This window comes from Hylobates moloch, unplaced genomic scaffold, assembly GCF_009828535.3.
Source record: "Hylobates moloch isolate HMO894 unplaced genomic scaffold, HMol_V3 SCAFFOLD_16, whole genome shotgun sequence".
Classification (NCBI taxonomy): domain Eukaryota; kingdom Metazoa; phylum Chordata; class Mammalia; order Primates; family Hylobatidae; genus Hylobates; species Hylobates moloch.
Genome location: NW_026652291.1, coordinates 10,376,352 through 10,391,023, shown reverse-complemented (window position 1 = coordinate 10,391,023; position 14,672 = coordinate 10,376,352). Strand labels below are relative to the sequence as shown.

Genomic DNA, 14,672 nt, shown 5'->3' with positions numbered 1-14,672 from the left:
GGTCAGCTCTGGGAGAATAAAAACCTTGTTTTGGTTTCCCATTATATTCGCAGCAACCAGAACAGTGCTGATGCCAAGTAGGTGTGTAATAAATATTTGTTGCACCACCTTTTATTTGCTCTCCCTCTGTCCCCATCTCACTCCTGCAGCCCTTGGTTGCATCCCCTCTGCCCTCAAATGATGCAATCATCACATCAGTTTTGGCTCAGGTTCTGTCTTCTGAGGACCCCTGGCAACTATAGTAACTTCCTGGAGGTCACAGAGCTAGTAAGACAGATCTAGGATTCAGACCTAGGCAGTCCCACTCCAGAGCTGCATAGCTACTACTACTATTATTACTACTACTTCTTGGAGCATTACAAAGGCTCTAGGCAAGCTAATGCAGTTTAAAAAGGGCACATTCTCTACAATCTCTACCACTCTAAAGCCAATTGGCTTCGCTTCGGCCCTGGCAAAAGTATTATTTGTTGGAACTATTTGTTGGAAAGATAGTGTAATTTCTGGTTGTCAAAACCACAAACACACATGAAAATAAGTATTATCAATGAAATGGTCAGTTCAAGAAACTTATATTCAAAAATTTTCTTAAGAATACATATAATTTTACAAGATCATTCATCATAGCACCAAGCCTAATATTCCTTAATAGAAAACAGTCAAATAACAAATACTCCAGTTAATTTCCCACAGGTATAAATTATGCAAATAGCCATTTATATCTTAATTTACAGTAATCAATAAATAGGACGGCACATTCATATATTTTTTACAAAGATTTTTTTTTTACAAAGCTACAGCTATGTATATCCTAAATAGACAAAAATAATCCTTGTACTACAAAATAACATTTCATTTATCTCAATAGTTTTCTTAGAGCTCTCGGTAAAAACTTTCGGACATAGTCAATTAAGCCCTGCACAATAGGGAAACATCAAATCTGCTCGATAGACCAGACTCCCCCAAAATAAAACAATGATCACCACCCACTACAATATGGTCTGAACAATCTCCTGTCTCCAAGTTTAGTAGTTTGTCCTCAGGATGTACAGTAAGGAACGACCATTTTTCCATGTTCACAATTTGTCTTTGGCGGATAGTATCAGCACCACTGTGAGTGACATAGGCAGCATCTTATGGTGCAATTTCAAGGGCAGAGGGCAGGTGTCCCCTGCACCACATTCCCTCCCCGCAGCTACCGCCCCTACCCCAGGGACATTCTACACAAACACGCCAGCCTTTGGCTTAAGGGATCCTTGTTGGAATGCAAATGGCTCCAATTCTGAGTAGAATTTCAGGAGCCTTTTTGAGTCGTTACTCGGGGAAGGGGAAAAGATGAGGGATGGGAAGATCTAGTCCTGTACAGCTATTTATTCCTGCAGTTGAACTTTTGAATTTAAAAGAAATTCCCTTAGGAAACTGTCTCAGATGCTGACGTAATTTAAGGAGACCAATTTAGTTCTAACAGCCCTAGGAAGCAGATTTCCCAGGTTCTACTTCAAACATTCATCCGAAACCTTTAAGATTCAGACTACCTTCTGTTTGACCAAACTCTTCCCAAAGGCACCTTTCTCAGATACTAAAGCCAAGAAGCACTGCCCTAAGCTTTGGGATTATATACAGAGGTACACTTGCTTTAAGCAAATAGGCCACTTATTGAGATACATAAAAACTACCTTTGTAACCTTTGGATTTTTAAACCTAGAAAGGACTTTTAAAAGAAGTCTTCCCACTTCCAACCCAGAGGGGTAAATTCAAGGCATCTGCAGGTGAGCCAGAGCTAGGACGTGGGTTCTCCATACCCATACCAGTGTTGGCCTACTTTGGACAATGTCAACTCTCCAGAGAACAGGCACTCCTAGAGTTTCCTTTAAAAAAGTGTCTAAATACTTGCATGACATTTAGCAATACTGGCATTCTGGCACAGCATGGGCTTGTAGAGAATACACACCTATTGATTTTTGCTGGGGCTAAAGGAAGTGGTAGCTATTGCAAACAGAATACAAGTATCAAATGATATTTTGCTATTTTGTTTTTTGTAACAATGCAAAAATCACTACTTTTAAGCTTAAAATACAGGAAAAATAACAATCCCTGCCTCAGAGACCAACCAGTTATGAATTCATCCAAGTAATTCGTGGGCTCTACTTCTCCATTTTAATTACACTGTCCTCAGGCCTTCTCTACTTTTCTTTTTGAAGGAGAAAGCCCAATTTCCTACTCTGAGAAGTACGTGTTAGAGGTGCAGAGATGAGCAGCTGGGGGCAGGATGTATAGTTAATTGGAGGTCCTGAAGAACTGTCTTTGATGTTGGACACTGAGATTTTACTGCAAAAGACCCTTTCAAGGCGGCCATTTTGGTTGCGCATTTGCAACTGCAGTGAAGTTTAGAGTGTTTGAAAATAAGAGTCCTATGTTCCCGGTTCTGCTACTTACTAGTTCACGCTATGACCTTGTTATTTTTCTGTCCTGTGCTTTAGCTTCCTTTCCGAAATAAACACCTCCCACGATTGTTCTAAGGGTCAAGTGAGTTAATGAGTAAACAATGGCTTAAACTTCCTCTTGCAAAAAGGCCTGAGTTAGATTTGAGGCAGGGTAGCTCGGAAAAAAGTAATGGATTGGAGAGAGGTTGGAAGAAGCTATGGTAAACTGAGGGTTAGGGAAAGAGGTATAGTCAACGCTTGCTTCAAGAGGAAGGAAATAGAGAAAAGGGGCTGCTGGGCATCCTACAACTTCATAAACTTTCAAGAAAAGTATTTTTCATTCAACAAATATGTGCTGAATGCCTATAATGCACAGAAACTCAGAAGTTAGTTTGCCAAGATCACCCAGAGATCTGGTGACAGAGCTGGGACTCCAATCTAAATCTGGCTGACTCCCAAACCTGACTTCTTTCTCTAGCCCACAATACCTCCCAGAGAAGAAGGCAGTGATTAAAATGAAAACAAAAAAAAGGGTTCCTTTAAAGAGAACACTGCTAGATGAAGCTAGTCTTGACATCTGAGTGTCAGGGATTTAAACAAATTAGCAGTGCGATTGAGGCCGTGGATTGTTGAGGCATGTGTATATTTAAAAACAACTTGGTCAAACAGCACAAAATACTGGTTGTCTTTTTCCCATAGACAAGAATGTTTTTTGGCATGTTGCTCCAGCCCTGGCTGGGAGGAACTGCTTGCTTGATGTGTTCTCATCAAGGTTCTCAGAACAAGTTCTAAACACAAAGAAGCCAGTATTCCCAGCATTGTGGGGTCTGGCAATTGCAGAACACTCAGCTTAGAAACTCTGATAACTTTTGTGGGCTCTCAGGGAACCAGCAGCTCTGAGTCTCCAGGCTTTTGACCCACACCTAACCAAGCTCACCCCATGCCCGGTCTCACACACAATGGTAAAGAAATGACAAGATCTGAAGGTCACTGCAGGGCTCTTTAAAAAAATGAGAGTGAAGGCCAGGCACAGTGGCTCATGCCTATAATCCCAGTATTTTGGGAGGCCAAGGCAGGAGGATCACTTGAGGCCAGGAGTTTGAGACCAGCCTGAGCAACAGTGAGACCTGTATCTATAAAAGATAAAAAATTAGGTGGGCGTGGTGGCATGCACCTGTAGTACCACTACTTGGGAGGCTGAGGCAGGAGGATTGCCTGAGCCCAGGAGTTTCACGCTGCAGTGAGCTGTGATCACACCACTGCACTCCAGCCTCGGTGATAGAGTAAGATGCTGTCTCTTAAAAAAAAATCAGAGTGAAGAGGGCAGATGCTAACGTGGAGCCCAAAGATACAGGTGTCTGCACACAATGGAAATGGAACCTGTGCAAAGTCCATGCACCAGGCTCACTTCCATGAGGTGCTGACTGCTGTTCTCCAAGGAAATGCCTGATGAGAGCAAGGCGCAAGATCTGTGGCACTCAAGGGGATGCTTGTGTCTCATGTTTGGCTCTCCCACGCTGGCTGTTAGGGGAAAAGAGCCATAGCAATTTTCAGCAAAGAAGCACGATAACGCCCACGCCAGCTCCCAGCCTCCCACCACCCAACCCAGGTCCTGGACCTTGTCATTAGGGCGGCCCCCTCACCAGTTGGATGGGACAGAACAACCTGCTATGTGGTGATGGTTCCAGATGGCAGCTGCTGGCCCAAGACGTTAAATCTTCCCCAAATGCTGTGTCAGCAGTGATTATGCAATGTCGGGGAAGGAGAAATAACACACCTGGGCCTCACAGGGCTTTGTGCAGTCTCATTTCCTGTCTGAGAAGGTCCTGAGATACCAGGCTGACTGGAAGCTCCCACACAGCCCATTTCTGGGACCTGAGGGCACAAGGCTCCACAGAGCAATACCGGCGGGGAATGCAGTGGAGACCCCCAGGAAGGTGTCTCCAAGCAGAAGGGAGAGAGAGGCCGTGTCTCAAAACTCCAAAGGCTTCTGAAGTCCTTCTGGAGAGTTAAGAAAATCGGAGCTCTTGTGAAAGCATTCTTGTCATACAACTGCCTTCCAATGGCATGACCACAGGAGAACAGCTCCTCACCAAAGCAGCCATGATGGATTCTGACATTTTCGTAAGACACATCTGTACTTGCTAATTCTGACTTTTGTTGGAGAGATGAGCTCCATGGTGTTCTGAGTCCCTAGCGATGGTGGGTAGGGAGGTTAGCGTCAGCAGCTGAGGCTGTGGTTTTGTAGTAAACTTAACTGGGAATGAAGATGGCTATCTGGAGGTCATCAACTAGCAGGGCGACTAGTCGTTTCCTCTTTCTAATCTTCAGTTTTTCATCTCTTAAATGAGGCACTGAACGCTTACATAATTCCTGAGGTTTTTGAACAGTCTATGACTTACAGAGATCAACTACACAGGCTGCCCCCAGTGCATCTGCCTTCCCTCTGTTCCATCCTGACAAAGAGCAGGCACGCACTGCGTGGGAAGAGGGTGGGGGGAACTATGCTGAACCTCAGAAATGGAGAAGCCCATGTTCTGGGTGCTGCCCAAGGGGCAGCGAGAGTGTCCTGCTTCCAAGCCTTGGTGGGAGAACATCTGCCCACAGAGGTCAGGTCTGAACAGGAAGCCCCGACCACCTGATCATCAACTATGGCAAGATACAAACTTCGACGAGGAAATGTTGGCCACGTTCAACAGAGAATCCGTGCTGTTGGCTGGCAAACACCTGTGTGGACTACTTGTTTATTTTTGAGACAGGGTCTCGCTCTGTCACTCAGGCTGGAGTGAAATAGCAGGATCATAGCTCACAGTAACCTTGAAGTCCTGGGCTCGAACAATTCTCCTGCCTCATCCTCCTGAGTAGCTGGGACTATAAGTGTATGCCACCATTAATTTAAATTTAACTTTTTGTAGAGATGGAGTCTTGCTATGTTGTGCAGGCTGGTCTTGAATTCCTGGCCTCAAGCGATCCTCCTGCCTTGGCCTCCCAAAGGGCTGGGATTATAGGTGTGAGCCACTACTGTGCCTAGCCAGTTTTCTGTTTCTTAAATGAAGCAAGGGTGGTAAAGAAAACCTAGAACCCAGACCACCACATAGACTATATCTTTGGGGAGGCAGGAGATCTAAGATCATTTACTGACAATAGGCAGCAAAACCAGGGGGAAGGAAGGAAGGTAATAACTAATCATGGCATTCAAGCAGAGCTTAGCCATGCTATTTAACCCTCTCCTGCACTTGGCACAGCATTACACAAAATCACTTAGCAGACCACAGCTCAACAAGATGAATGTTGCTACAGTCCCAGCTGGACTCAGGGCACATTCACAAACCAGTCAGAGCAGCAAGGCCCCTAAGCAACCAGTGAGAAAACTCAAATTGGGTTTACGGATCAAGGTGGTATACTGAACACATGAGCCCGTTTCTTCCCTCATGAAACCCCATGAAAATAGGAGCAGAGGAATGAAAGTTATATTAATACAACCATGAACACAGAGGGATACAGAAGAGAACAGTAAGCAAGAGCTAGCAACCTATTTATGCAGGAATGGAACTGATGGAGAAGTGAGCATGGTAGGGGATCCTAAAACCACATGCTTGCAGAGGGGAGGCCACACAGTGGTTAGCAGAGATGCCCTGTGGCCTCCAGGAGAGGCTTGGGGATTGGAATGGGAGGGATGAGGTGAGACATGGGGCTGAAGACCAGGGCATTTATTGGCTCTGATGTCCCCTGTCCTTCCCATGCAGCCAGATGACCACTGTGCTCCTACTCCATGGAGAAATCAGAGCAGCTCCGACTCAGGGACACCGGGCACAGCAAAGGTGGAAGCAACTTAATGAAAGTCTAAATACTCACAGGTGATGAGGCTGCCTGCTCAGCGGTCAGGACTCGGGCACACTGAGTATAGACCAGGGTCTCTGAATATGACCCTAAAGTTTGTGCATTGCACAGAGGCACCTGGCTAAAGAGGGCAATTAGGAGTTAAAATCTAGCCTTATCATTGTTCCTCAAGCATTGTCCAAGCTCAGGGCTGGGTATGTCTGGAGGAAGGGGCAAAAGGTGTCCTCTGCCAGTCAAGCCAAGTGCTCATGGGGGCTTCTGCCCAGATGGGACACCGTTTTTGAAACCACATGAGGGCTCAGCGTAGGCTAAAAGCCCTGTGTATACCCCTGTTTCCCAGGAAGGAGAGTAGTGGGAATATCTCTAAAGAAACAGAATGAGCCCCAGAGAAAACACCTGCAAATATTGACAGGCAGCATTCTCCAATGATAAGTCCAGTTGCCCACCTGGTGACCCTAGTGGAAAAGCTCACCAGCTGGCACACAAACTTCCAATCAGCTTTTGGATGCCTCACTCTTAAACACGAACGGATCCACAGGATCACCAGATATTTGAGAAAAATTTACAACGTGAAAGACAGAGACTGAGACCAGCAAAATAAAGAGAACTCAGAGAAAATGAGGGCAACACAGGGAGCAGAAAAGAATTTCCCTTCAGACCACAATCATTAACGTCCACAGAGAGACAAAATCTGCATCCACGCATCAAGAGCTGGACACTAGAAAACAAAGACAGGATAATGACCAAAGGTTTTGTTAATTTGGAAAATAAAAATTCAATAAAACCTTCAGATTGGGAAGATAAAAATGAACAATTCTTCCTGAAAGCAGCAGAAACATAGATGAAAAATAGAAAAGATAAAAAATATTACAGCATCAGCCTAGGGGTAGGGAGGTCTAACATTGAAATAATAGGTGGTCCAGGAAGAAAGAATGTTAAGTAATCACAAGAAAATTTAAGAAATTTCCCATGAAGGCCCAGCACAAGGTTTAACACCCAGGATACACCACCATCATGACAGTTCAGAACACCAAGGATAAAGAGATCTTAAATGTTGCCAGGAAGGGTGGATAAAAAAACCTAAGTCACATATAAAGGTATGGGAATCAGAATGGCATCAGAAATCTCAACCAGCACGCTTGGGAGGGGCTAGGGAAGGGTATTATTTTCCACCTGTCATTCTATGCTCAGCCACATTTCTGTTAAGGGCAGAATACAGACATCTTAAGTCATGCAAAAATCACAAAATATTTACAACCATATTTACTTCCCATGTTCTCTTCCTCAGGAAGTTATTAAAGAATGTGCCACACCAAAAAAAATAAATAAATAAAGAGAGAGAATAGCAAATTAAGAAAGACATTTGGAGGAGAAAGGACATGTAACCATAACACACTGCTGGGCTTGGGAGTCAACAATCCTTAAGTGCTCCAGGTAATGTCAACACCTAATAGAAATGTACTAAATGATGTGATCTAGCTATACTGGAAAACCAAAGCATGGTATGGTAAGAGTGAAATCCTCCTCTACTGTGACAGCAAGCCAATAGATGTTTCTAAATTAAAAAATAAAATGTAAGCACGTTATGTAGAAATGCAAACATAAGGGAGTTGAAAGTGGTTACTTCTAACCAGCGAGACTTAGGGGACTGCTAGTTCTTGTTAAAAGCCTTATTGTATTTCTTTTAATTTAAAAAAAATTACAAGCAATGGGGTGGTTTGTCCTGCAGACTTCCACATCCATTTTCTATATGCAGCTTCTTCCATAGAAGCCTATACTCAAATGAGATTTTTTTTCCTTTTCAAAAAATCAGTTGACTGCCAACCTGAACCAAATGACTTTCAGGCATCTTGCCAGTAGATGTTTTAAACAATATTACAAGTTGTAATAGGTGAGAGAAGTATCCTGCAGAGGTTTTTCTGAACAAGGTCTAGACCCATAAAATGAAATGATTCACATTTGGGTTGGCTCTTCCCAGGCTCTTCGAGCATCTAATTTAGGCGAGGACTGCATGGTGCCCAGGGTTATAAACTATCACATAATCTTTATTATCTGTACCTTTGAGCTTTCATTGATGCCAGGGAGCTCATTAATTAGCTCATTTTCCATGGGGCTCTTGGCCTTCCAGATGGAATCACTCCAAGCTCCCAGCAGCTTTCTGCTTGGACGGCTGAAATTCTTTCAGGAGGGGAGACAGACTATAATCAGACTGGTTTAGAGGCCAGATTTTGGCTGTCATCGACTCAGATGTGCTATGTAAATTCTTCTGGCCATGCTGGAATTCTGTAAACTTGAAACCCAGCACTTGAAATGAGCAAGTCCTTGGCTAGCAAAGAAAGAAATGTGATTCCTGGAGTAAGAGTGACGCTGGTATGTCAAATGACAAGCTGTTGCAGCTGTCAAGGGTGTTTCAGAAGGAATCAGGGATGAGCTTGAAGGTGAATAAGAATTCCTCATGGGAAAAATACAAGAACAAAACAAATGTCGATAGTTGGTCTAAAATTTTTGGTTTTGTTTGAGTGTGGACATTTTAATCTAGTCATTTTATCTTTTTCTCAGGACACTGGTGTGCCCGGTGGAAGTTTCCTACAAGGGGTGACAGCTCTGGACAGGGCATCAGGTGCCTGTGTGCTCACTGCAAGTCTGCCCCTGGTTGGCTATATGATCTTGGTCCAGCTGCTCTGTCTCTCTGGGTTCAGCTAGACAAGATGCTCACTGAGTCCCCTCCTGACTCATGTGTGATTTTATAAGGGTTGCCTGGTACATGCTTTCTGAAGGGGAGAGCAAGGGGAGGAGGAACCAACGCAGAGACTCGCCATGGACCTGAGTCTTGGCAGGAAGGAGAGAGCAGAGGGAGCCCGGGGCGGAGGAAGACTGGTGGCAGGGGTGCTAGAGACGCCTCTTCTTTCACAAACCTCCTGTGCTGGCCTGCTCCTGGAGTGCTGTCCAGAAAGCCTCTTCAAGAAACCCATTACAAGTGACAAAGAATGCCCGTTCCAAGACATGCATTCTGAGGAAGGTGTGCACCAAAGCTTTCGTGGGCAGGAAGCTGCCCCACCACCCAGCTCCAGCACCGCTGGGAGCTGATTCCAGCCCAGCTACTCCTCATGGCTTTTATAGGGCCCTGCTGGGCCCTGGCGATCTGGTTTGAAAATCATGGTTCTATCTCAATCCAATCAATGGAAAACTGAATTTCAAGTGCATCTCCCCTCAAACAAAAAACAAAACAAAAAAACAACAACAAAAAACCGGGGTGAAAAAGAGCACACACTGGCTCTCAACACGCTTTCACCTTCCTCCCTGGATTCTGCCATTCCTGGATGTGCTTGCACAGAGCCGGCTGCTCGGATTTCCCCTAGTGAATGCAACTAGTTACCAGACTGCAACAGGTGCATGGATCCCAGCACCTTCTCTCAAACACCCACACTTGGAGGAAAACGTGGCAGCTTTCTTCCCAGCTGGAGCTCGGCCTGGGGTGCCCACCCTCTTTCTCTTCAAGCAGCCCTTCATCTGAGAGGTAAGAAACTGGAGTTCATCCAGCGTGTGAACCTGCATGTGGGGTGTGCTAAGATCCAGGCGGGCTAATGATCACTAACAATGCTCCCTATCCAACCCAGCAAGGCACACAAGGACAAAACCCCACCTACGTATCCAGCTGCATGCCTGAGTTTTGAGTACACAGCCAAAGAAAAAAGCATGCTCAGGTCGTCCAGAAAAAAAAAAGAAACCTGAATAATTAAAAAAAAAAAACACAATAGCAAGAAAGGGGGTCTAAGTTTCCTCAGAGGTCCTCAACTGTCTGTGGAAGTGCCCCACCCGGAACCCAAAATAAAATGAAGTAACCCCGCCCCTGATCAGGGTCCTGTCTTTTTTATTATCCAGACACACGTATCAGAGCCTGTTAACATCCAGTTGTGGGAAGAGCAGCAAGCAGTACACCAGGAGCCACAGGAAGAGAATAAAATACATCATATCTGGCTGCTGGACAAGCTGTGTCAGGGAGTCGCTCTGCGGGCTGTGGCTCCCCAGTGACATGGCTTCTCCTGAGCTGTTGGCCTTCCTACAGAAGAAGCACAGAGGAAAGGCAGTTACCAAGCGGGTTCCCAGGAAAGCGGACCCCACCCAGTGCTGCCCATCTCTCCCCGGCCCCCACTTCCCGCCTGAAGACCTGAAGGCTCCCCAGCACCGTGTCCAGGTAAGCCCCACACTGTGTGTACTGGCCCAAGGCAGCGGGTAGGGCCATCCAGGCAGCCCCTCGAGCTTTTGCACACACTCCGTTCATCTCCGTAACATCAGGTGGGAGGAGCTGGCAGCCCCATTCTGCAGATGGACACACTGAGGCTTTAGGGATGGAGTGACTTGCCCGAGGCCATGCAATTACTTGGCGACAGAGCTGGCGCCTAGGCCAGGTCTCCTGGGACACCTTTCTTGATGCCACAGTGCTCTCAAAGAGTGACACGGAGTTAGACACTGATCGCTCGCTGCTGTTTGTTAGTAACGCATAGGTCATCTAAGGGATGAAGTGTCCCTAATAGCGGATCATTTAAATCATCTACCACAAAGAAACAAAGAAACAAAGACCTCTCCCATTCCCCACAGTTTTGTTTTGGCTTTGGAATGTTACCTTTAAAATAATTACTAGATTTGATTTCAGTCAGATTTAACTTCCTGCTTTTATTTTATAGGCGGTAGTGTTAAAATGTCATTTCAATTTTGCCTGGCGGATAATAGGGAAGCCCAGAAGGTTTTGCCTGGGGCTGGGGCCTCTGCTTGGAGCTGCATGTAGAGAAGCCTGCAGTGTAAGCTTCTTAGGGTGGTTTTGTGCCGTGTAATGGAGATTACAAGAGGCTAAAACCACTTGTCCCAGAACTATCTCCTGATAGCAGGAGCGAGGGGCAGGGTGGGATTAAACATCTGCCACCATCTACATACTGAATGATAAATACCCACATCATGGTCTTCTTTAAAAAGCTGTCCACAGAAACAAGTTAAACTATATATTTTTTATAGAGACAGGGTCTCTCTGTGTTGCCCAGGCTAGTCTCAAACTCCTGGCCTCAAGCAGTCCTCCCTCCTTGGCCTCCCAAAGTGCTGGGATTACAGGCATCAGCCACCACACGCAGCCTAAACCATATTTTTTATTATAAAGGTAATAAATGCTCAATGTAGAAAACCGAAAACATGACTGCATTTCTCAACTTTACAGGTTCTATTTTCAACGCCTCTATATCATAAGAGCAAAAAGGATTATTTTCCTATGAGCATATCCAGCCTAGTTGAAAACTTGAATTAGTATTTCCATTTCATGGCAGGGGAAAGAAGCTGTCTTGCTTCTTTTTTAGCAGCCAGAGGGATGGGATTCTAAGGACCACACTTTTGGGTGTCTGGTAATATTCAGACAGAGGCTTCCGATTCCAGTAATCTAAATCCTTCCAAGCCAATTCAAATCTGTGGCGAGTAAATAAAAATTTTTAAAAATAAAAACTTAATAAAGCAACTCTATGACTTCAACAGGAATGGGGACGTCTCAGAATTGTAAGAGTTTGAGAAGTTTTTCTGGTTTTATGTTTTAAATGGGCAAGTTTCCAGCAATTCAGCAACATTAGGCCAGGCCAACAGTTCTCCGACAGCAAGAAATACTTTCATAGACATCCTGGCATGTTTGCTTTCCCTCTTCATGTCTGCTCTGATGCCATAAAACTGTACAATCAGCTCAGTGAGCTTCTGAGTATTGTACCTGCAGTGGCGACAGGGAATGGACAGGCGTCAGGGGCTACAGCATTGGCGGGGGACACACAGCCTCACAAGACCACCACCTCTTCTCCTGCCTGGCCCTCCCTTTGCTAACTACCCTATACCACTAAACCACCCTATACTCTATACCACTCATTCAAACACAGCTGCAGGCTCAGAACCCAAACCCATCTTTAAACTGACTCATTTTCGGAACCAGGCCCTGCCCATCAGTGTTAATTAATATCTACTTTTCCTTTCTACTCATATCCAGTTTACATCATTTTCTCTGGAATAGTTATTTTCTTGCATTATCCCAAATTATTAATACTGTTATCTACAAAGCAGTGGGAAAATAACCACCCCTGTAAGGCAGGCTGCAGAATGTAAAAACATTTTATTACAACCCCCACAAAACCTGAAGTAAAGCCACCAACCTGGTTAACATTCGGTTTCTTCTGTCATCCAGATCTGCCGCATTCCTCAACTGAACATAGCTAAAATGATCCTACAGTGAAATTTATAAACAAAACCCCCGCAACCCAATTAGTAAAGATGAAATCTCTGAAACAGAAAATAAAACGATTTTAAACACACAAAGCCGAGCGTGCCGGGCATTTCTCAATACTGTCAGCATCTAGATCCAAAATCAAAGTGCTAAACAATATACATTCCTCTACCTCCTCCCCCAAGCCCCTCCCTTGTGAGCGCAAGAGACCCCACCACCCGGAACCCGAATTGGGGTGTGCTGCTCTGGGTTCTAACACATCTGCTACTAAGCATGTGCAACTGTCCATCGGACCTTGACTCATGTTGCACCTCTGTCTTTGAACGTGATCCTTCTGGGTGTGTGTGCAGGGGGTCCAGGTGGGGCGTTTTGGATGCATTTTTATAACAAAGAGGCCTTTGGGCTTTAAAATCATCACTTTATTTACATCCCTTATTGCCCAAACCGGATATCAGATTGGACTGTGCTTAATGACAAGGTTTCAATTTGCTTGTCTTCTATCCAAAAGTATAGCTGTTGCACGTCAGTAATTTCAAAGCTCTGGGCTGGGGAGGAGGAAGGATGGAAAGGAATTGATTAGCAGGGGCCGTGCGGAAAGAGAAGAAATTCACATACTAACCGATTCCGAAGACCTATTAGTATGTCGTCGAATGTAAATGCTGGAGTCACTGTGACTAGTCCTGAAAAACAAACACATGTTTTGAATTGGTACCACCTGGAGCTCTTCATGGCTCAGTTGTACGGTCACCCCCATCCTGGGATTTCCACATATGGATTTAGGCAAGCGACAACTTCACACCCAGGGACAGAAATGACAGATTTTATCTAACACGCCTACTTTGGTTGGAGAGTGCTTACAAATAGGACGGATATTAGTGATACACACATTGGGCCTTCATCTACAAGAAAAATCAGTCAGGATTTTAAATAGAAAGCAAGCCACATATTCTTAAAAATCAAAGCATTTGGAGCAGGAAGTAACCCAAGCATCCTGATGTGTTGGGACTCATCAGAGGTTCTCTGCAATTAGTCAGACCTGGGCCTAGACCAGGCTGCCCCAACTCTCTCTACCTGCCTCTGAGGTCCCAAATGTGCAAGTGGGAATGCTTGCCTCACACTTTTCATGTTCCACCCAGTCCTAGCGGAATGGAGGGTAATGTCCTATTTCCTTGAAGGATGGAGCCCCACCTGAATCACCCCTGTGGTTGACCTCTTTCTCCCTCTCCTGAAGTCCCCAGGCCTACCAGACTCCATTGCATAGTGACTGCTCAAGGATTCTTTGAGAATTAACCTGCTTAGGGAGAAGCTGAGCAGTTGGGCAAATCCCCTGGGCTGTCTGTCTAAAGTGCTCACCTGCACTGACAGCAGAGCCCAGTGACATGCGAAGATCATAGATGACTGCTAGGCAGTCACACCCAGGGGTAGGGACAGGCACGCTGGGAGTCAAAGGCCAAGTGGGCAGCAGCCTTCTGTTGTGCCTTGGCCCTCCTCCCCCTGCCTCTGTTTCCCCAAGGTCCAGGCACAGAAGCAAGGCAGAGGGAGGTGGAAAGCCAGGCACCTGCCAGCAACTCCTCTGGCTCTGTCTGTATGGGCTTCTCCCTGCCTCTCCCCAAATGCGTATCTCAATAATTTTCTGTTGCAGCCTGTATTACTCACATCATCACAGACAACAAGGGGGCACAAAAAGAATGTGGACTGTGGAGTGGGACACATCTGAGTCCAAGAATCCCTAAGCTAGGAAAGTTACCTGGCCCCCTGACCTTCTTTGTCTGCCATATGAAGCACAGTCCCACCAATGTGTCTACAGGTGATGTGAGAATGAATGTGAGAATGAATGAGAAAATGAAGGTGAAGTGCCTGGGCACAGTAAGGGCTTGAGAAACACTGACTGACTATTGTGATGATGAGAGAGGGGAGAGACCAGGGTCTTCTGATTTTCAGCAGTTACACATTTTCCCTGGGAGAAATCTGGCTCATCTGGTGGCCTTGGAGTGACAGAGCAGAGGTGTGCTATGAGATTCCTGTAGATCAGTTAAATCTCATTATCCTCCCTGCTCCCTCCTTCTCCCAAGCTAAATCAAGCATCCCTACTTCCTTGGAGTGGGAATTGTGGAAGAAGCCATAATATTAATGAGATGTCCAGCTTCCATGCGCCAGACATTAATGGTCTC

General features: G+C 45.4%; 1 protein-coding gene and 1 long non-coding RNA gene across 6 annotated transcripts in view; one reads left to right on the top strand and one right to left on the bottom strand.

The window, feature by feature from the left end:
- The first annotated feature begins 7,292 nt into the window (after window positions 1-7,292).
- LOC131381589 (uncharacterized) lies at window positions 7,293-10,225 on the top strand. Its single transcript, XR_009210432.1, has 3 exons — window positions 7,293-7,694; window positions 8,820-9,777; window positions 10,143-10,225. It is a non-coding gene; the product is annotated as an uncharacterized LOC131381589 (long non-coding RNA).
- CLMN (calmin) overlaps window positions 10,115-14,672 on the bottom strand; it is a 125,970-nt gene continuing 121,412 nt past the window's right edge. For 2 of the 5 annotated variants that reach the window (XM_058429927.1, XM_058429929.1), the window contains 4 exons: window positions 13,121-13,181; window positions 12,431-12,501; window positions 11,901-11,997; window positions 10,115-10,316 (listed from right to left, as the gene is read on the bottom strand). In XM_058429927.1, coding sequence (XP_058285910.1) covers window positions 10,152-10,316; window positions 11,901-11,997; window positions 12,431-12,501; window positions 13,121-13,181 — 394 coding nt within the window. In that variant the 3' untranslated portion in view covers window positions 10,115-10,151. Of the gene's footprint in view, window positions 10,321-11,900; window positions 11,998-12,430; window positions 12,558-13,120; window positions 13,182-14,672 lie in introns of all 5 variants that reach the window. The other 3 variants (XM_058429928.1, XM_032179768.2, XR_009210430.1) reach the window with 3 other exon arrangements.